Source organism: Mya arenaria, chromosome 14 (assembly GCF_026914265.1).
Source record: "Mya arenaria isolate MELC-2E11 chromosome 14, ASM2691426v1".
Taxonomy (NCBI): Eukaryota; Metazoa; Mollusca; class Bivalvia; order Myida; family Myidae; genus Mya; species Mya arenaria.
In genome coordinates, this window is record NC_069135.1 from 15445997 (window position 1) to 15470681 (window position 24685).

General features: G+C 34.8%; 1 protein-coding gene across 3 annotated transcripts in view; it reads left to right on the plus strand.

Annotated features, from left to right (window-relative positions):
• LOC128217763 (potassium voltage-gated channel protein Shal-like) overlaps positions 1-21603 on the plus strand; it is a 73280-nt gene extending 51677 nt beyond the window's left edge. Inside the window, exons 2-5 of one of the 3 annotated variants that reach the window (XM_052925134.1) lie at positions 9167-9329; positions 16948-17136; positions 18002-18166; positions 18638-21603. In XM_052925134.1, the coding sequence (XP_052781094.1) occupies positions 9167-9329; positions 16948-17136; positions 18002-18166; positions 18638-18925 (805 nt within the window). In that variant the 3' untranslated portion in view covers positions 18926-21603. Of the gene's footprint in view, positions 1-2751; positions 2944-4477; positions 4643-4922; positions 7488-9166; positions 9330-16947; positions 17137-18001; positions 18167-18637 lie in introns of those variants that run through there. The other 2 variants (XM_052925135.1, XM_052925133.1) reach the window with 2 other exon arrangements.
• The last annotated feature ends 3082 nt before the right edge of the window (positions 21604-24685 follow it).

Below are 24685 nucleotides of genomic sequence, written 5' to 3' on the forward strand. Positions count from 1 at the left end.
TTTAGATTATTCGCTGATGACAGAGCACGTTTTAAAGGCTTATTGAATAAGCAGCTATTTTTCGAAAATATGACCATGGTCTGAACAAAAAAACAGTGTGGCCAAAGTTATTCTTGCTTTTGTAACACATAGATATAAGAATGAACACTATGTCTGACCTATACCGATAGGATATACTATAAACTAACCGAGAAACAATATCATACTTGTATAAGTATTCTGAACACAAGGAAAGAGCTGTCCTCTCAGCATTGGAAGTCGTCAGAAAGACATCATTTTCAAACAATACAGCTTAGCCATTTTTCAATCGAACCATAATGTTTTGCAATAAGTAATTGTCAAACGTGCTTCAATGCATTCAGTTGTATCATTTATTTCATAACCATGTGTCGTGGGCGTACAAGAGTCTCTCAGACATAGTTTTGTACACACACTACTTTTCAAATTGTTGATATAGGCATCAAGATGCGATACAATAAGAAAATATAAGTTTACTATTTCATATGAAGCACTGCATATCATAGAAATATTACAACAGTGAATGATTTTATGGAGACGGATTTCTGACGACTGTGCTCCATTAATTGAATACTAGAAAAAATAAAATATTCTCATTTTCGTCTTCAAAAACTGTTTTTATTTGATAAAAACATATGAAAAGTTAACGTATATTTATTACTTTAACATAAACAAATAAAATTCCGTTCATGCGTACTACAATGAATCAGTATTTTAAGGAAACACCACATATTTGTAATGAAACAAGCTATTAGTTGTAAAAGCAGCATTCTTACATGTTGATAAAGAACTACATTAATGTCTTATCCATGTTGGCTATGATAGGATTCCATTGTTAGTGTTCTCTTACATAAGTACAGTTTCAATATTTGATCATATAGCATGTAGGACTGACCACTGGGTATAACTCGCGTCTCTCGTGCATATATTCCAGACTGGATCTTAGATTAAATTGTGATACATCAGAATGTTTCATGCCAAACATTCAAATGGTGCAATCGATACTTGCACGCTGAAAATATTAGTGTAGCTTTGTTCTGGCCTTATGAATTATAAACGACTTATAATAGAGAAACGAGCATCCATTATGGTTACAAGCAGCTCATAACGATCGATTAAGAAACATAATACGCTAAAGTATGCGCCAATGCTTAATGACCTTCTTCAGCATGCCAGAACGTGAACAATGTTTTGTCATTTTGCCTCTCCTCAACTTTTTTTAAAAGCCCATGTGAATATACCATATTAACTTATTGCAACCTTTGTTCTTTGACTAAGAAGTAAAGTGCAACTATGGAACACAGTGGAAGGCATTTGTAACAATGCAATTCAAACTGTATGACTTTATTTAATACACTTTTTATAATATAACATATATATTCAAGTATGTCTCTATATTTTTTTTTAACGTTGACTTATTTTTAAATTTGCTGTTGTTGGAGGTATATGCATATATAGGGTTATTTAAAAAAAGAATCATTTCATTGTTTGAAATGTTATCCTTAATGGTAAACGTACAAGCTTAATACAGGAATTACACATTATTCAAAGAGATATGTGTCCTTTTTTGACAAAGCAGTCCCTGATAAAAACGCTTTTTCACCTGAAATTACTTTTTTTTAAATTTAAATTTTAAGCAGGAGCTTGAAAAACTTCTAAGTCGTTCTTCACTATCGAAAAAACACACACAATATTAGTTTTGAGTGCATTTCTCCGACATTTCATTGTTAACTATGCTTGAGCAAATGGTGTCTTTCCGAAGTACTGTCAACCAAAAATAGCGAGGCATTTGCGTCTCCTCGATTCATTACTGGCCAGTAACATTGCGGAATAATTAGATTTGTTCGTCACAAAAAGCAAATTACGGGATCAGCAGCTGTAAGTGTGAAGATCAGACGACACTTCTGAGTGGTGTCCAGGAGACAGTCCTTAATTCCCTGACTGACATGTGCATGCCCCACATGATAAAATGATAAAATATATCCTTTTTTTTCCAAATATATGACGTTTTTGTACGATTAACACGCAATGTTACGAAACATTCCATTCTATTGTATTATATCAGAAATGCATTTTTTCTCTGCTTACAAGAAGTTCAGATAACTTGTATTCTTTGTGCATTGGCAGTGCAGAAAAACACAATGAAAAAGTCCTATTACATGCACTACCTCTTCCGTCTAAATTTCTCGAAAGTTCTTAAACGAAACTAGCTGAAGTAGCTTATTTCATTCAGTCAAATTTCTTACTAAGTAATTTATCCCGTTATAAGGCACTGAAGATGTTCAGAGAAATTGGAGCATGTTTCTCGACCAACCTTAAGTCGCATATTACAGAATAAGTCAGCATACTTACTTTCTTGTTTGAGCATGATTTATCGAGGAGTTTGCATACTTTAAGAGAGGACTTAATGGCAATCAGAATAAGCCATTTCTTATTTGGTAAAAAAAACGTTAGAAAAAACATACGGAAAAAACCCAGATACTTACGATTCGTACACTCCAGAATGAACAAGAAATTGGGACCAGCAGGGTTCCTTGTACTAAATAATGCGTTTTGGACAATCTATGTTTGTATCATTCACATACCTTCCCGATATACATTTACTAATGATCATTCTCCACTAAAGTCGGAAATATTATTATATTTAATAAAACTATCTACTCCAGTTTATTCTACCACATAACTCTATTAGATCATTTATCTTCTCTAACTGTTAGCATGTCTTCCTTGCAGGCAGCCCGCCAGGCTCGGATCCGCATGGCAAAGAATGCCAGTGGAGCAGCGTTCCTGAGCTACAAGAAGCGAGGGGATGATATGACACTTGCTCAAGATAGTGGCCTGGATATGACACACATGCGCTGCCAGAACCAAGACAAGTTTAATATGCAACATCATCACTTGTTAACATGCTTAGAGAACACAACAGTAAGTGAACTCTTTCGAAACTACGAGTTTTATTGTCAGAAACAATATATTATTCTTATCCTTGTCCTTAGATAAGCTTCAAGGCTTACTTTCAGTCCATTGGTCACTTATTTAATAGTCCAATCAAAACACTTGGATTCTAATCTTGAAATTAAGTGAAATCTACGGTAGCTATTGAAACAGCCCCGTGTTTATTTGATTTTGCTATTAAAATGGTCAATTAAATTGGTGACACGGACACTTTTTTAACGTAGGAGATATTTTATCACGCCCATTGACAAGGTGTTCGCAACAGTAGGCTACTTCTTAACATGCTTAGAACATATCACAGTGCAAACATGGCGAGTGGATTAAGGTATGTGTGTGTGTTGAGGGGGGGGGGGATTCCCACTGCCTACATTTTTAAACCATTTGAATATCGGGTCTGAGGAAGGGGCGAGGTAAGTGCACACACTTTAAAGAAAATGTGGATAATTTTGCACTATTTGATATACAAAGACACACCCATAAAACTAAAGATGGCTTCATGTCAGAATGAAGTCATTATCAAACTTGAATTTCTAACATAATATCCACACGAATATGACCCTTTCTTTGATCAATATACAATCAGGAAATGGAACATTGTATATTATATTTTTCATGTGTGAGAAAATTGCTCAGTAATTGTGAACTACCAATTGCTTAAACATACTTGGAGAATACCAACAGTTTGTATGAAGAAAAACATCCCTTCGTTTAGATGCTTCTGAATATAAGAAAAACAATAGAGTCATTGTTCTTGTGTCAGAAATTTTAGTTTAAGACTTGTCATATTATTGTTATTCCTAAAGATAACAATTATATAGCCACTCTCCTTATTTAAACGTCAGGGCTGGTATTCAATAGTCCACTTGAGTCAATGTTATGGTCATACCTCATTGACTTCAGTCACTCTATTGGTCAGTTATTATTAACATTTAATCCGATTAGCTACTTCGATCTTATATCCAATTATGACTTGCACTGAATGCCAGCCTAGCGCGTGTTTAGACAGTAGAAGGTAAACGTGACAATACAGACTGTACGTCCAAACGTGACAATACAGACTGTACGTCCAAACGTGACAATACAGACTGTACGTCCAAACATGAAAATACAGCCTCAACATGCAAATGTGCAAACGTGACAATACAAACTGTACATGCAAATGTGCAAACGTGACAATACAGCCTAAATCTACAAACGTGAAAATACAGAATGGACATGCCAACGTGACAATGCAGACTGTACATGCAAACGTGACAATACAGTATGTACAAACAAACGCCACAAAGAGAGTCAGAAAGTATGACGGTGAAACTGAGAAAGTAGGCGAATGATCCACGAATACCCATGTGTAGCCTAATTAGTATTCTGCCCGTTCAATACGCATAGGAAATACGTTTAGGAATCCCCATCTTAATGAATATCTAATTGATTAATCTAGCTCTGCTGTAAAATCCTACTCAATGATATGCAGTGGTAATTCTATATTTCGTATTGTCATCTACAGGACCGAGAGTTTGTGGAGATGGACATGACATTCACGCCAAATGAAAAGCCTTCCGAGACACCGCCTCCGTCTCCCGATCCCTCGCTTGCCTCCCTCAACCGGAGCGGCGACTTTTCCTGCTGTGGACGCCGCCTCTCCAGCAATCGGCGCTTCCTCATGGACAAGGTATGAATCCATGTCTTGTCATTGAAATTAAATTAAGTACATTGATCGTTTCTGAATCGGCATTTTGAAAAGTTTCAATATTTTCTATAAACTTGGATTTGAAATAGTATAATGAAATAAACGTTGTGGTTTGCAAGAAATAAAATGACCGTCACGCATTCGAGCGCACACCGAGCATACTAACATACGTGTCCGAAAGGAATATATACATGTGCAAAAGTAATAGCAACAGTCGTATTTGTTTTTATCAGTGTTTAATAGAAATGATGTTAATTCTCAGAACAAGGGCGGGCATCATGCGGAAGAGCATGACGAATTGAACGACATCCAGATCCGGTTACCAACGCTCCATAGGTCATCTCGTGCCAGCTTGAACGCCATGGACAAAATCAACAACAAACCAAACAACACACTGTCCGTCACGCAGGCTGTTATTTCCGGTCCAACGCCAAGTACCACACCGGAAACGGAGTCCTCACGGACAACTCAATCAACCAGTACCGGGGCCGTATCACCGATGTCCCACAACCAACCCGGGTCTAACATTGTACGCATATCCACGTTATAACGATTATTATATAGATGCTGGTTCTTCCGGTTGATGGTTTTGCAGATTAAGGCGACGTGTCTTCAAACCGGAGGTGTTTAAAGAAAGAATATGACTGTCGACTGATGTTTGAACAAAACTGGTAGAAATGACAGCAAACGTCGCGGAAGGGAGGGTACTATTGTGGAAGTTGAGTGAGGAAACTCCCGAAAGCTCAATATTTGTTTTATGTATGGTTGGTGTTAGAATTGTGTTGAGCCGTATTGTATACAATGTGAACTACTTGTTTACGACCTCAAAAGTGAATAAAAATACACACGTGAATATCAAAACGAACCAAAGGCAAATGTCAAAACGAATCAATCAAGCACCAATCAAAACTTTGGAGTACAAAACGTTTCTCGAAATTGAGAAGATATTTGAAACAGAAACATTTAGTGATTCGCCCTCAATATAGGATTCATGATCACACAGCAACCATGAATCATCGGGTTGGTGTATAGTGTGAGAAGGTGTCTTGTGCGGTTTATCGAGAATTATTAATTTGAATTCTATGAAATAATACATACGATATTGTCATTAGAATCAAATGATATTAATTGATGTTTGCAGCATTACTTACAATGCTGTCATGTTACCTTTATGTTACCTAGTGCGTTTGAGAAGTGGTTTATCTAGAAAACTGTTTCGTTATTTGTTATATATTTTAAGTATTATAAGGCATAGTCCTTTATGTTGATATGTGAAACCTGAAGATATTTTGTACTATGATCCAGTTTTGCTCATGTCGTTTTCTTCGACCTAGTTGCGCATGTGCGGGTTTGTGTCACGTGATCGTCAGCCGCATTGCATATTAAACTGAGTTGCACGCTCACAGTTTGTTAATCTAGTTTTACATAGAAGACACACCAGTTTTTCTTTTGTTCCATAAAATGGTTGTAACTATTCTGCCATATCATGAATGTATGTCTATGTGTTCCAACAACTGTAAATTGACTTTCTACTAATCTATTTGGTGTATTATTTCATGTATGTTGAATGTCAAAACCATAATTATTGAATTCATCATCTATTAAACTATAAACAACGATTGCAAAAGAAAGCTTTAAAAAATCAAGAACTAACATGCAAAGCGTTCTAGCATTTGGTCTTTTACTAAACGATTGTGTAACAGTGTGATGGTATTAAATACTACGTTAAACATTCAACTAAAATATATAAGCATGTCGGCACTAATGCAACTGTATCAGACTGTGATTGAAAAGTTGGTCAACGCTTATGTAATTTTAATGTTTATAAATATCTATTTGAGGCTTGTTATCTTGAAAGAGTATTTTTTATCGAAAAGTGCTCACCGTTTTTTAATGAAAACGTTATATATATATAAGAATGAACATTATACATTAGTCATGATGTTCAAATCGGCTTACAACTTTGGCACAATGAACTAACTGAATTCATTTTTAAGTTAGATGAACGATTCTTATAATGTCCAAGTATTCATTTAGTGTTATAGGCTTAGATTTATTAAATTCAATAGTAAATGTGTATTCATTTGCACCTCTAACCAGCTGTTTGGATTCCGTACCATTTTGAATGACGTTTTATTAACAACGCATCTCGCGCAGCAGACAGTAGTAATATAGGAGAAGAAAATTCAAATGTTTTGACTTCATGCGCGCGACAATTCGTTTCACTCTTTCCCCCCGTCTGTGTGTTATGACGTCACTGCATGTCATGTTCTATTGAGGTGTCGCTGCATAGCAACACAACGGCTAAAAAATCCTAACTATTCAATGTATAGTATTTGTATTAATAATTTCTTATATTTGCGAAAAAAAGTTGGTATTCGATTCGCTTGGTTGTACCACACTTGCCCCTAGGAACCGTGTACACGGTGTATATCGCTCTTGAATGCGTCCAGTCATTCCTTTAACAGCCATACTATTTGGGTGAAATAGACTGGCTGCCCAATGGCTATGTCATAAGGGTAGATACTACTTTAATCCTGTGATTTATGCTGTTTAACCGCCGATGTTTGTGTTAGATCCGAGTGTAATCTTTTTTACCTAAATGCTTTTACACTTTTACAACAGTCCAAAATAATTGTAAATGTTTTATGCCTGAATAGTTTCAAGTTCTTTCATTCATGTTTATCCTTTTACTTCTAAATCTAGTGTATGATGTTCGTATGCCAGATTTTCCTTGCTGTCTTTTTACACGAATATATGATAGTATATTTGATATGTTACTCCTTGTAAAAAGACTTTTACATTCACAAATTAAACAAGAAACTTTCGTTGTTGTTTTTCTTTCCTCTAGGGAAGATTCTTATCGAAAACTAGTGGCAAGACGTTGAGCGTATCATATAACATGTATACAAAAATAATGTGTACCACGAAACCGAAAGGAGCTGCATATACGTTGAAAACAAACGTGTTTTTCGCATACCGTACACAATTTTTTTATGATTTGCTCTACAAGTATTTGTAATCAGATGTCCCAACTTAGATACTTTTGACATATGTTTTTATAAAAGCATCTTCTTTTTTCTTTCTTTTTTCTAAAAGGCGACATAGTTTCAACATAAATTGAGTATGTTGAGTAAATCAACGTCTTTTTCTTGCACGAGCGTCAGTATTTTTACTTACTTATAGTAAAATAGTACAAACATCCATTTTTGCAGTAGTTTTTAGATTTTAAGGCATGTAATCGAACTTTCCATTGATTTAAGAAGAAGCCTAATTACGCGCCTTTCTTTGATCATTTTCGATATGAAAGTTTTCTCATGCATGATAAAGTTATTACATTTTCATTTTCTTTTCTTTTTTAACAAAAAATAATGTTTTGATTTAAGTCTGAAACCTGCAAATATGATATTGTTCTGAATATTATTTGGCTAGTTCATTCGAAGCATTTGAAACGCTGAAATAGAATGAGATAATCTCTAGCATTGTCACCGGTGAGTGTTGGACATATCGGGAAAGTATTGAATGCTTCTGCCGACTTATTAATTTCTATTTTTCATTAACGTTCTGGCGACATTCGAGTCCCAAGAGAAAAGCAATCAGCGTTTTAAATGATTTTTTTTGCTCCAATCTCATATAAATTTAGTGGCTCTAAAGAATAAAGTCCTATATACCTTTTCCCGGCCACATAAAGTGTGCACATTATAGAACAGTTCTTGAAATTGTTTGATGCAGAATGTTTTAACATGTTGACGTACTTTCATTTGTAGTGATATCAAACATGTAATTGCATGATTATGATGTCTCAGAATATTCATTGCCTCATGTCACGTGTCTGTTTTACTCCAGCCCATTGTTTAGTGTTGATGGTTCTCCCCAAGATGTTATGGAAAATACCGCTACAGCATCTCGTCTGCTTATAGATTTAAGAATGGTTTAAATAAAGCAATGTCTACTAGGAACTTGAAATCATGTACGATATGTCTCTTCTATGGTTGATGATACCACGATTGAAGACATTTAATCATCTGATTTTAACACAGATGTGTGGCTAAGATTGATTTTAACATGCATGCTGTCGTCCGCTCATATTTATGTTGTCCCTGACATATTGGAATATTAGGCAAGAAGTGTATAATTTATCTTTATATCAATTCAAACTACAAAAATAACCTTTTTCCGATCCTTACATATTTTTAATATTGTAAATATTTTATAATTTTGAAATAAAAAATATGTTTTAACTAACTACAAAATAATTATCTTCTTGTAACCTAGATATTTCAGTACAGCATTTCAAGAAAACAAATATTACATTTTTACATATATACTAATCAAATAAAAACCAGTGGCAATTCCAGCATATTTATTGCATTCATTGATAGTAATACATTGATCTATTGACCTGCTTAAACCACTGGTAAATGTCAGATATATACTGCATTTGAAGCCCACAAAAAACACTTTTACGTCTTCCATTGATTTAAAATAGACTTATTCTGTCCGCAGGTATGGAGATATAGTACCAAAGACGGAGATGGGAAAAATAGTTGGGGGTCTTTGTTCGCTCAGCGGTGTGCTCGTCATCGCGCTTCCGGTGCCCGTGATCGTGTCAAACTTCAGCAGAATCTACCACCAAACACAGCGGGCAGATAAACAAAAAGCACAAAAGGTAAGTCTTCTTGTGCAATAATACAGGACAATGATATTTTTCATGCTTACGTTCATTTGTATCCGAATTAAGTGTTGCTCCTGCGACTAGGTTTTGTGTTTTTTCCAAAGAATAACAAATCCATTTTGTAAAAAGAAATCGTGTCCTTATTTTGGCCGAGGTGTCAACAGATACCTTTGTAAGTTATGTTATGTTACATGTACTTTTCTTAATGGGACTCATTCTAAGAATTTATGTAAAAAACGATTCATTTAAAACGTTGTTGAAATTGTTTTACAGACACCAAAATCAAATGCCAGATACAATTGTTCAACAGCGTTACTAACGCTTTTCGTTATTTGTTTAATCATGGAAACACTCGTTTTGTTCGAATTGCAAACGCAATTAACGTTTTCGATGTATGCAACTAAAACACTTGATCCTTTTCATTTGTAATGAATGTTTTTACTTTACATAAATCGAATTGACGTTTGTCTTGAGTCTTAAAAGTTAAACAGTGTGGCTTATGTTTACTTTCATAACATGCCTTTAGTTCTAATCAATACGCATTGAATGTGTAGTAACTATAATAACTAAAACATATTTGAATGATTGGCCAGCTTTTTAATGACTCACTTTGCAATTGAGTTGCAAATCCTTCACTGCTGTATTTTCAAAAACAATGATAAACAATCAATTGCTTGTCTAAATGCCCGATGGTGGGGTACCATTTTAACAGTTTACCCCTAACATCATAAGCTTTTTATAACGTATGCGCCGATATCATTTAGGATTGACCATTGGCTGTAACTTTCATTGATGCTTCTTCCCTCGTGTATTCGTTTGAAACTGGATTTAAGCTTCAATCGCGTTGATTGCGAGCTATAAATAGTTAATGTAGTGTAGCTATTTTCTGCGCTTATGAATTATAAACGAACGGCAATAGAGCAATAAGCATCCATTACGGTTGACATTAACCCAAAGCGATCGATTAAGAAACGTTTTACGCTAAAGTAGAAGCCAACGTTTGATGGCCTTTTCCAACATTTCAGTATGAGAACAATGCAGTGGTGTTTTGTTTTGCTTCTCTTTTCATTTTACGTTTTAAGTCACATTTCCAACAGATATAGCTTTTATGTTCATATAAACTTAGTTTTATAACTGTACTTTAATCTTGAACATTGTTAAGTACTGATTTAAGAGGAAGTTTAAAGGCATTCAAAATATTGCAATTCAAACTGTATGATTAATCTCTACAATTACATGACGAACGGTTATGACTGACGAGTCACGAATACTCCCGTAGCTACTGCGTACCAACATCACTAGCAATACATATATAGAACGTATATACACACCGTAGTATACGGGTATATATAGATAAATAGCGCATCACTATAAATATCTGAAATTATTTTTGCAAGAAGTCGAAGCGTCAGTGGTCTGATACATGATGTATACGCTGCAAAATTAGATTTGCTTTAGATGCTTTCAGAATACGAAAGGTGCGTATTTTTTAGAAGAGACATGTTTTGTCAAAGAATTATGTGAAATATTTGATTATTGTAATCATAGATTCATGCGTATTACCTTATATTGATTTGTATTTTAAGCAGATAGTTGGAAAAACGACTTTTTATCATTCCTTAAGAAATGACAAAAACAACAGTTCCCAAGTCATTTCTCCGTCGTTCTAAATTACCAACGCTTACTGGATAGTCACTTACCGAAGTAATGTGAACCAGTAAAAGCGAGGCTTTCAAGTGTCTTTGATTCATTACTGACCAGTTACATTGCAAATAATTAGATTTCTTCGTTCGAAAATGGCAAGAACGAAATAAGTCGCTATTAACATGCAGACGGTTGTATGAGCTGTGCCCGGGAGACAGACAGACGTTTGTATGAGCTGTGCCCGGGTGACAGACAGTCGTGTTTGTATGAGCTGCGCACAGGAGTGTGACGTAATACCGTAATACTTTTATCAAAGTTATATTTAAGATATAATTAAGATTTAATTAAATGTATATGTGTCTACATACTGTATGCTTAGTAATGTAGGGCATATTTGATTGTCATTTGAATATGGAGATGGTTGACAGCCGACCTGGTACAAATGTACAAAATGGTCATGTTAATTACAAAAACGTGTATTCCTGTGGTTGTAAAGCTGTCATATGTAGACAACAAATTAGTTTAAGAGAGATGATTTGGGATGTGAAAACAGAGTTGGGTTAGGCAAGGCAAGGAACGCGGCCTTGGGTCCTTAATGGACGGCAGTTAGGATGTGGGATTACCTTAAATGTCATGCTGTATTATATACTGATTATTATACTTAGAAAGAACGTGGAACAATAAAGAAATGACATTCGAACGGTTGTTGTTTAATAACTTAAAGACTTCCAACAGTTTAAGTGAACACTTAGAGAGTTCTGTGGCTGTTACGTCACAAGAGACAGACAGACGTTTGTTTGAGCACAGACCGACGTTTGTATGAGCTGTGTCCGGGAGACAGACCTTTTGATCGTGACTAATATGTACAAGGACTTCTAGCTCATAAAACATATCGACTTTGATTCTTCTTCTCCTTTTTTAAAATATATGGCGACAACTTAAATATTAATCAAACATTATACGCCGTAACATAACGTCCTGTTTTAATATCTCAGAAATGCGTAAAAGTCTCTAATGTTAAGAATTCTTATTTCTTGAAATTCTCCGTGCATTGGCAATGCAGTTAATAAAATGAAAAGATATATTTGTTACGCAATTGTGATTTTTTTGCCCTTGTAATTTAGCTAGACTGTTAAACGGAGTATCATCCATGCTCCTTTCGTATACTTTAAAAAAAAAAAACAGTATGCAAAAAATGTGTAATTCTAAAACAACGACAACAGCAGCTGAACCGTTCACTGCAAGCCATCGCTGAGACGCGTAAGAAAAATAGTTTGATTGACATAAAGGCGTCAAGTTTTGACAATCCGTGCTTTGATGTTATTAAAACGTAGTGTTTTTATTATTGAAAAAAACTTAGGTTCATATTGCAATGTTGTTTTAAAACATTTATTATTTTGGGAGTTTTCTTTGTGTTTTTGTTTTCTGGATGATGGTTTGGGGTATTTTGGTTTTATCAAGAAGTACAAAATAAAACCTTGACGTAACGATTCCACATAATCATGCAGTTGCTTGAGTTGTTATTATATTTTTGCATTAGGTTTACCAATTTTAATTTGGCTGATTGAATGGATGTATATATTTTGTATGTAACAAGTGATAATTTGTCTTATCCACACCTTATTCGTATTTTTTATATCCATCTATAATCGGAGCCAATTGATTAGGGTTTTTTGTTCTCATAGCCAAATGTGTTTTTCCTTAAACTTTCAAACCCTTATTTTACCAATATAAAAATAATGAAGCAGTTTCTAAATACAAACAACACCGAAACGTTTTAAGTTTTCCTCCTTTTTGCACACATGAATACACAGGTTTTGTTCCTTCATGTCTTTAATAAGCTTCTGTCTCTTTTAGGCGGTTAGGAATTCAATTTTCTAAAACTATTTTTATGTATAGAACCTTTTCTCATTGAAATTTCGTGGTTAATTTAAAAACAAAATCAAATATTTCAATGGCTTAGTGAAAATAAGTATTATATTTTCCATTTTCTAGAACCACATGCTTTCGAAAAAAGATCCGTGATTTATGTGAAGGTGTAGCGATATTGATAAGTCCTGACTGTGTTGTAGCATGGGACTACATTATTCATCACGTTATGATTGGAGCTAACCTAAGTAACAAATAAACGCTGATTATAAAATTTTACGGGAGGAAAGGGGACGAGAATTGCTGTTTTTGAAAAGAAGAAAAAAATCGTAAGCGAAAATAATTATCAAATGTAATATAGGAGTAGATTATCGACTTCAGGCGAGAAATAAAATTGCTGATTTGCAAAATTTATACAAATTATTTTAACATGATGAAATCCGGCAATACTTCTGATAAATGTTTTAAAAAGCACGCATGGAAAAACTGATGTATGAGAAACTTTAAAATAAATAATAGTAAACTATTAAAATGGACTGTGATTGAAACAATACAAACATTTGGAACAGTATCTGACCTGAAATTGAATGCCACAAAATGTTCAATGGGTTGGTAGTTTAAAATTATCTTTAATTTCTTAATAATCATTTTATCGCATTTTTTTCTGAAGTTGAAAACAGTAAGCAAAAGTCTTATAAACTAGTATACAAATTTATAAACAAAAGCCCTTAAACGAACACAATTAAAAAGTAAATGGAATCAAGTTTTTATTGTGATCTAAACATGTCATTTGGTCAACATGTCGGATCCGACTTAGCTAAAAAAGATTCGACCATTTTCAGAGATTTTGTTTTAGGGAGCAATTACATACAAAATGAAGACTATAATCAATTGCTGTTATGCAAGCTCAGTTTTCGTTATGCGATCAATGTATATAATACCTTCGATAGTGTTTAAATAATATCGAAACATTGGCATCTGTGCATATATTGCGTTAAATGATTATGTTTATATTATATGGTCATACAATTGCTGTTACTTTGTCAATAATATTGCGTTTGACGCGAACCCATCGTATACGTGTATGCATTATTCTCATGCTACTTCATGCATGAAATACTCTTTTTTCTTACAGATTTTATAATGCTCATATATATTACATTTTGTTCAAATCTCCCTTGCGGATGATATATCAAAATAAATGAAACACACGACGAGGCAAATTATTATTTTACACTATTTTCTTCTTGAGCAATTGCAACCCCAGTAAGAACATTTTGGTACAAAACATATTTTAAGAATAATATCGACAAACAAATACTTATATGAAGCCAAACTTACTACAAACTCTATATTGGTTATAAAACCAGTCAATGCTTCAATATAAACCGCATAATTTTCGAAACCATCAGTTAGTATGTTGTTCAATATTTGTCTGTACACCCGCATACTGCTTAAGCATGTTCCAAAACATTTTTGTTTAAAATTTAGTTGCTGAAGCTTTTTTTGGTTGTAACTTATCATTGTCAAGCCTAAGTTTTATTTACATGTCTTGTTATCTGACTTTGCAGTACTAAGCAATATCATGTTTTCATCATATCCATACATAACAACAAAACAACACTAGTGTCAATATTATAAATTCTAACATAACTTATACAGGTAAGCGGGACAACTCCATCGACTATATCATATAGCTGTACAATACTAGCCTCGATACCATTAGTTCACTGTACAATACTAGCCTCGATACCATTAGTTCACTGTGCAATACTAGCCTCGATACCATTAGTTCACTGTGCAATACTAGCCTCGATACCATTAGTTCACTGTACAATACTAGCCTCGATACCATTAGTTCACTGTGCAATACTAGCCTCGATACCATTTGTTCACTGTGCAATACTAGCCTCGATACCATTAGTTCACTGTGCAATACTAGCCTCGATACCATTAGTTCACTGTGCAATACTAGCCTCGATACCATTAGTTCACTGTGCAATACTAGCCTCGATACCATTAGTTCACTGTGCAATACTAGCCTCGATACCATTAGTTCACTGTGCAATACTAGCCTCGATACCATTAGTTCACTGTGCAATACTAGCCTCGATACCATTAGTTCACTGTGCAATACTAGCCTCGATACCATTAGTTCACTGTGCAATACTAGCCTCGATACCATTAGTTCACTGTGCAATACTAGCCTCGATACCATTAGTTCACTGTGCAATACTAGCCTCGATACCATTAGTTCACTGTACAATACTAGCCTCGATACCATTAGTTCACTGTACAATACTAGCCTCGATACCATTAGTTCACTGTACAATACTAGCCTCGATACCATTAGTTCACTGTACAATACTAGCCTCGATACCATTAGTTCACTGTACAATACTAGCCTCGATACCATTAGTTCACTGTGCAATACTAGCCTCGATACCATTAGTTCACTGTGCAATACTAGCCTCGATACCATTTGTTCACTGTGCAATACTAGCCTCGATACCATTAGTTCACTGTACAATACTAGCCTCGATACCATTAGTTCACTGTGCAATACTAGCCTCGATACCATTAGTTCACTATGCAATACTAGCCTCGATACCATTAGTTCACTGTGCAATACTAGCCTCGATACCATTAGTTCACTGTGCAATACTAGCCTCGATACCATTAGTTCACTGTGCAATACTAGCCTCGATACCATTAGTTCACTGTGCAATACTAGCCTCGATACCATTAGTTCACTGTGCAATACTAGCCTCGATACCATTAGTTCACTGTACAATACTAGCCTCGATACCATTAGTTCACTGTACAATACTAGCCTCGATACCATTAGTTCACTGTACAATACTAGCCTCGATACCATTAGTTCACTGTACAATACTAGCCTCGATACCATTAGTTCACTGTACAATACTAGCCTCGATACCATTAGTTCACTGTACAATACTAGCCTCGATACCATTAGTTCACTGTACAATACTAGCCTCGATACCATTAGTTCACTGTGCAATACTAGCCTCGATACCATTAGTTCACTATGCAATACTAGCCTCGATACCATTAGTTCACTGTGCAATACTAGCCTCGATACCATTAGTTCACTGTACAATACTAGCCTCGATACCATTAGTTCACTGTACAATACTAGCCTCGATACCATTAGTTCACTATGCAATACTAGCCTCGATACCATTAGTTCACTGTACAATACTAGCCTCGATACCATTAGTTCACTGTACAATACTAGCCTCGATACCATTAGGTGAACTACAACTTCTAACATCTTTATTCCATGCAATAAAACTATCATTGAGATCCTCTATACCTAGGTTTTCATAAAAGTGTGCTTATGACCATGGCCACATACATACTAATGTTGTAAAACTTGTATTCCATCCTCAAAACCGATGTCATTAACAATAAAAGAGTAATCTATTGCAGAATCAAAATCTATCAAACAATAATCAGATAAATGTTTTGGATCTTTAACACAATATTTATCAATACATGTAAATACATTCGGCGTAGCAATATCATAAACGACTTCACAGGACCGAGATCTCCCAACATAAGGTTTTGCTTTATCGAATTGTGTCGGTTTATGTATGTTTCAACGAAGCTTAGGCCTAAATAATTGTACATTTTTCCCGAGAAAAAAACATCATACTTCATACTTCATACTTCATACATCATACATCATACTTCATACATCATACTTCATACATCATACTTCATACGTCATACTTCATACTTCATACTCCATACATCATACTTCATACATCATACTTCATACATCATACTTCATACATCATACTTCATACATCATACTTCATACTTCATACTCCATACTTCATACATCATACTTCATACTTCATACATCATACTTCATACTTCATACGTCTCGAGAATGCAGTTACCACAAAAGTCTGAAATGTCATTATATTTAAAACAAAACTATTCGGAAAACAACAAAACTAAACAATCAGTTTCAGTATGCAAGTTAGTGGAATCTATTGTATGTAGTTCTGCCAAGCAAACACTGGAATGCTTATCTTCTCTAACTGTCACCATTTTCATATTGCAGAAAGCCCGCCAGGCTCGGATCCGTATGGCGAAAAATGCTAGCGTAGCAGCGTTCCTAAACTCCAAGAAGCGAGAGGAGGAGATGACACTTGCTCAAGATAGTGGCATAGATATTTCAAACCTGCATCGCCCACTGCACAAGTTTAATATGCAACACCACCACTTGTTAACATGTCTTGAGAATACCACAGTAAGTAAACTAGCGTTTGTTCAGTGGTTATCACGCTTAGAGTATACAGCCGTAAACAAGTACTGCATAGTGTTGGCATGCTCTTACAAATCAGAAACAAAATGGAGACATTGCTCTTGTGTCAGGCACTTTAAGCTTAATATTGATCACAATTTCCTTTCCTATTTATAACATTTTCCGTGATAATATACTTAAATATTTCATAAAGAAAATAAAACGAATATAGTATAGTCTCCTTAATCAACATACACCAGCATTAGTTTAAGTAATACTAATTGAAGCCGACAATACAAACTCCACATGCAGACGGTACCAGAGAAACAGACGACGCAACCGAGAACCCAGGCGAATGTTGGGTTGTCATAATATAGCAATGCCAAATAAATATCATTTGCGTTCATTAAGCATAGGAACCATTTAAAAAACGAAAAAAAACTACACTTTTAATGAATATCCTTATAAGTAAAAGAAACCTATCAAAAGGTAATTAAACAACAAGAACTATGATAGAGAGTATAAAAATAGGTAGGTAATGGTATACGTACTTAACCATTTTTTTTATCGAAGTTATACATTACAGACAATTTTAGTGTGGTATCAAAAAAAAGAAAGTAACTCAGTGGAATGCTAAAATATATCACCGTTTTTTAAAGAACAACTAACCATAGGGCGTAATGAAATTATAAATGGTTTACTTATTTTGCGGTCATCACCAGACCAAACAAGGTCCTAACCGTTCCACATGCAGAGACGCCTGTTACTGAGGTTGGCTCTGAAAAGCCGGTACATTTGATTTTTATACCGTCGCCAGTAAATACTCGTTTGTTTGCAGTGTGTATTGCATATTTCGTTCTGTTATCTATAGGACCGAGAGTTTGTGGAGATGGACATGACATTTACGCCAAACGGAAAACCTTCCGAGACGCCGCCTCCGTCTCCCGATCCCTCGCTTGCCTCCCTCAACCGGCGCGACGACTTTTCCTGCTGTGGACGCCGCCTCTCCAGCAATCGGCGCTTCCTCATGGGCAAGGTATGAGGCTTTAATACACCTGTTATTATTTATTTAAAATACAAAATTGAACATATAGTATATTTTAGTGGTACATATTTGCTAATAATTTATCCACACTCTTCTGTTTTGAAAATACTAAATGTAAATTGAGAATTTCTTCGGAACGCCGTTTAAGAAAGCATCTATGTTTTATATTTAAAATGCCATGGATTATCATACAATGGTATAGAAATATACAAACCGAAATACTGTTCCAGTACAGTAATGTTTGTAAGCCATAGTACGGCTAAAACATCTTTCGACAGGCTTACCGACCATAGAACTCGGCGTGTTGGAAAGGTTAATGTTCAAATGCATACCCACAATTGTATTGAACTTCTTTTGGTATTATTTTAAATGGTTTACAATGAAGATGTACACATGCAAATGGCACAGCCTCTGCCGTTAGTGTTCTCGTCAATGGCTCATGTCGATGTTGTTTATTCTCAGAAGAAGAGCGGACATCACACGGAAGAACAAGATGAATTGAACGACATCCAGATCCGGTTGCCAACGCTCCATAGGTCATCTCGTGCCAGCTTGAACGCCGTGGACAACATCAACAACAAATCACACAACACGCTGTCCGTCACGCAGGCTGTCGTTTCCGGTCCAACGCCAAGTACCACACCGGAAACAGAGACCTCGCGGACTACGCAGTCGACCAGTACCGGGGCCGCATCGCCCATGTCTCACCACCAACCCGGCTCTAACATCGTACGCGTCTCAACGTTATAACGAATATTAAGGCGACATTGTTTTAACAGTTAACGGTATTACGGATAAAGTTGACGTTGTCGGCCGTAATGAGTTACGGTATTTGTTGCAATGACAGCACACGTCTGGACATATAATTGTGCGAAAGCTACGCGGAAGGAGAGGAACTGTTGTAGAAGTCAGGTGCACGAGGAATTCGCCCCGAAAGCTCAATATTTATTAAATGTGCGGTTGATGGCAGAATTGTGTAGAGCCGACTTGTATATATTGTGAAATTTTTGTTCACGGTCGTCCATGCGAAACCAAATACACACGTAAATATCAAAATACACCAAAGACATTATTCAAATTAAATCAATCGAGCACCAATCAAAACTTTGGAGTACAAAACATCCGTGAAAGTGAAAATATATTTGAAACACAAACAAAGAGCGATTCACCTATAAACTCATAGTCGGATTCTAAATAACAAGCAATGAGCAATCACAGGAAAGTGAAATAAGTATGTATAGGTGTCCTGTGTGGATTACCGAGATTAACCTGATTGATTTCCATGAAATATAACATTTGATATAGCCATTACAACCAAACGACATAAAACATAGCTACAGCATTAGTAACAATGCTGATTATTCAGAGTTATCTACTGTTACTAAATTTCGTTTTAGAAGTAGTTTATCTAGAACATTGTTTCGTTATTTGTTATATATTTAAAGTATTATAAGGCATAGCCCTTTATGTATATGTGTGAAACCTGATATTTTGTACTATGATACAGTTTTGCTCATGTTGTTTTCTCCAACTTTAATGCACGGATGCGGGTTTGTGTCACGTGATGGACTACTTTCACATAGCACACTTTATCTTTACCCGAAATGCACTCTCACAGTTTGTTAATCAATTTTACATAGAAGACACACCATTTTATATTGTTCCATATAATGGTTGTAACAATTCTTTCATATCATAAATGTATGTATGTTTGTATCGACGACTGTTCATTGACTTTAATCATCTATGTTTTGCATTATGACATGAACGCCGATGTAAAAGCAATGTCGCATTCATCAACTATTAAACGACAAACAACGAATGCAAAACAATGCTTAAAATGTCAATGCTTAACTTACATCGCTTGATCTGCGTCTGGCCATCAATGCGTAATGAACTTTATTGAAGGAGATGTACGAGTGTGATAAATAAGAATATCAAGCACTAATGCAAATGTATCACGCTGTGATTTAAAAGCTGGATTATGTTCAAGATTATTTTTTTTTGCATATATTTATTTTATACTTGTTATCTTTAAAGGAATCAACATAAAGGAGTAATTTGCATTATATTAGTGCTCTTTGTTTTTGTATAGAAAAATTGTATACGCGTAAGTTATACAGTACGTAAAATAATGGTATTTTCTATTTAATAATGAAGGTCGCATCGACTAATGACCTTCTGTTTTTAGTATTGAAGTAAAAAATATATATATTTTTTAAGTTATAAATCAAACATTTTGAGCCAGTTTAAATAATTGTTAAAGAATCCGGTTTTCATTATTGTTATTTGGAAGTGTCGTCCGAATAGGTTTTCTATGTATAATAGAGAGAGAATGCTACCACTGCAACAGTTTATCAGTCTGAACGAGTAACCAGCTGTGTATTGACCAGTTGTGTGACAGCCGTGTTGGGTTCTCCGAAATGTGACGGAGCGTTACAATCTAGGAAATACAAAACGATACCAGTATTTAGAGTGCTCAAACCTTCCAAGTTTGATTCCAGACGAGCGACAGTTCATATTACTCATTACACCAGTGTGTAAACCCTAACCCTGTGTCATGACGTCATAACGGGTTTTGCAAACTCCTGCATGTACCATTATGTGTGCAATGACGTCATAACGGGTATTGCAAACTCCTGCACTTACCATTATGTGTGTCATGACGTCATAACGGGTATTGCAAACTCCTGCATGTACCAGTATGTGTATCATGACGTCATAACGGGTAATGTATTCACCTGCATGTACCAGTATGCGTGTCATGACGTCATAACGGGTAATGTAAACACCGGCATGTAAGAGTATGTGTGTCATGACGTCATAACGGGTAATTGCAAACTCCTGCATGTACCATTGATGTCTTGCTGCAAGGCTTCAAAACTTCTGATATTTTCCAAAGTACTCTTGTAAAATTTGCATTGATTATTCCATAGCATCATTTTTACGAAAGCTATGCTTGGTCTTCTTTGGTGTTATCAGGATATGTCTGCACGGTGAATATCGTTCCTTTAAATGCGTCCAATCATACAAATAAGAGTGTTTGCCTTAAACATTTCATCATAACTTATTAGGCTGTGTGAATGAAATAGACTGGTCGCTCAGTGTTTTATGTTTTACGAGTAACTTCGATACTCCTGTGATTTGTACTGCTTCAGCGCTAGCGTATGTGTTAAATCCAAGTGCAACCTTTTCTTCTTAACACTTGTACAAATTTCACAACAATCCCAAATACGTGTAAATGCATTATTCCTGTATAGTTACAAGCTTCCTCATTCGCTGTTTATCTTTTAACTAATAATTCTAATGTATTATGTTCGTATGTTATATTTTCCTTGCTGTCTTTTTTCACGTACATATGATCGTATGTTTACTATGTTACTCCTTGTAAAAAGACTTTTACATTCACAAAATAAACAAGAGGTTTTCGTTGTTTTTGTTCTTTCCTCTGGAGAAAATATGAATTGAAAATAAACTGGAAATATTTTTGGACTTTGATAGTATATCAAAAAAGTCCTATTAATACAACATATAGAATCTATGATAAAATAACAGTAAAATGTATTGCATCTCTAAGTATATGTTATAGGAGACTTTAGATTCAGTACGACACTACAAACAAACAATATACATACGAGATGAATGAATGTCATTATTTTATGAAAACAATATGCATACAGTATATAACAAGAAATATATATGTATGCAAAATAAGAAATTAGAAACATGCTAAACTTGGTATGAAAATAAATCAAAACAAGGGAAGTACATCAGTGCAAAAAACGCGCACTATCATGCATGGTTAAGAAATTGAAGTAAACTATGGATTATCACCGCGGTCAGGCCGGAGATATACTGATTGTTACTATTTCTAGCGTAACGTAGAGTATATATATATATGCCAAAATGCCAATTATCTAGTTTAAACGTTTTTTTCTTAAAACGATTATATTTTTTTTCAATAAAATAATATATTACGATCCATTGTTAAAAATAACGTATGATTTTGTTACAGAAAGGCTGGGTTTTGAGGTAATTGTGCATCATTATGCGATTTCCACTGACATGCTGTTGGAATTATTTTTCCGTAATTGGCGATTCAACAAAGCGCACGTGTGTGTGCGTGTGTGTGTTTTAAGAAAACGCTTAAGGTCGGTGACTACTAAAAATGTCCTATTTATTCTATAGACAGTTTACCAATTCACTGTCATGTGTAAATCTAAATTAATATGTCATGTAACTTCCGAATTGGTGTAATTTTCACTTAAAGGAAAACTTTTTTTCGTTTTGATAAAACTACATTCATCCTAAACCAGACTTTGATTTAAAGCTCTTTTGCAAAAATTGAAGATTTAAGAGCTCTTTGAAAATACTTATCCCACAGCGTCAAAATTGTTTGCTTGCGAAAAATAAATAAAAACAGCTTTTTTTACCTATTTGCACTCGAAATAACTTTTACTTGTCTATCTTCAAAATTCAGCAATTTATTGATTGAAACTAGAAACAATATCATAAACACAGACGTTTATACTTTAAATCATCAAGAAAGTACTTTATAATGGCCCTCATGCCCTTCCGTAGTGTCTACCTAAACATTTACAATCGATTGTTTTATTTAAACACTGGAAACGGTTTTAAATGTCACATTTTTATTGTTGGGATACGAAAATGGTAGAACAACATACATTTTGATAGTTTTGGGTAACCCCAGTTTGACCCTCAAAGGTCAGTGCCTACTAATGTGTCTCCTATATATTCTATAGACAATTGACCGATTTGCACGGAAAATAACACTGATTTCTAAAGCTTTACGACCCCAAAAACCATTGGGAGAAAATTCCGTCTTAACTAAACATAAATCTACGTTAGAAAGTGACCAAATCCGGTGTAGGAGTACAAACAATGCGGTGAAAATGTAAACAAAAAAAATACATCCAGCCCGTTTAGCCTGCTTCAAAACCTATACAGATGGAAAGTAGCCAATAGTCTGAGATACTATAAATGTGCTTTGATTCAATGGCATGTCTAAATTCAAATATATAAGGCATGCAACAATGTGTATGCAATTCCGAAATGGTGTAATTTGCCCATAAAAGTAAATTACCGCCATCTTGATTTTGTATCATGCGTTTAAAACGAGATACACGAATATCTATATTTTGGCGAAAGGATTGTGTGCAAATTGCCATTTACAGCATTCAAGCATTCTCGGCCACCAGGGTGGTGATGCTATGCGAACCACATTTATCATTATCAAACCTCAGATGAATGAGAATGTATTCAAGTTAAACAGCCCTGGATGACAGTTATCTGGTTATATAGAGTGTTGTGTTATGCACTGTTTACAGATGTAGTTACGGAGCGCAAGTTATTTTAAATAATACTTTTCCTCTTAAATAACTTACTTGTTACCTGTGAACGACGTTAAAGATAACAACAAATGTTGAAAAACATATATGCATGCGTCGAGTTTTCATCATTTTACTCGGCTTTAATGGAAATCAGAAGTGGAGAATTCGGACAGTAAACACGAAAGGTTGAACACTTCATCAACGAGAAAGTGTAATACGATTCCTGATATAATTCTGTAAAATATCTTCATTGTTGTTCATGATAAACGTTGTTTTTGTTGAGGTGATTATGCATGTTTCTAACTGTCATGGCTTCACTGTAAACTGTTGGTAAAGTGACATCCAATCTAACGAAAAATGTACGAAATGGTAAATTACTTAGTCAAGATATTTTCGTTCAGAAACATAACTTGATAGAAAACAACGAATGAAAAAAAAACATGAATAGAAAGGGGAACATATTCATTAAAGACGATTATTATAAGTTGCTCACTCTAACCCGAAATGTCCTTCGGGCCTATGTATATCAGTGTTAGACTGATACCATAAGAATTTTCATATTTATTTTAAAACTCTGATTTTTTAACCGTAAAAATGATTTGCCATACAAAGGCAAAACTGATAAAATTAGAAATATTAAACACACTGTTCTATTTAATATATACAAGCCTTTGTTAGTCAAAGCCCGTAATCAGTTACCTTTATCAACACCCTGTTTCAAAGCAAACGTTTTATACTTAAAGATGCACTCTTACTACCAAATAGGATTTACCACAATAAATAATATTGTTTTAATATTTTAATATACCGAAAGGGATGTATAAATGCTGAAAACAATGGTGCTTATAAAGGATACCGAGTTTAATTTGAAAAAGAGAGCATAAGACACGGTGTTTCTACCTCCTGAGACTATAATAGAACACAGTAAATCTTTTAGCATTCACCAATCATTTAATATTTCTGTTTTTAATTACACGGTTACAATAATGTAATCAGTAATTAATATTTTTAATGCATTATTTAGTAAGTAGTTAAAGGTTTATCAGTCAAAATTTATGTTTGTTATACATGTGTTTGTATTAAATTTGAATAAGAGTGTCACTTTAAGATAAATTCAGTTGGCAAAATGTTCATGTACGAGTTATGTCTGCAACGTTTC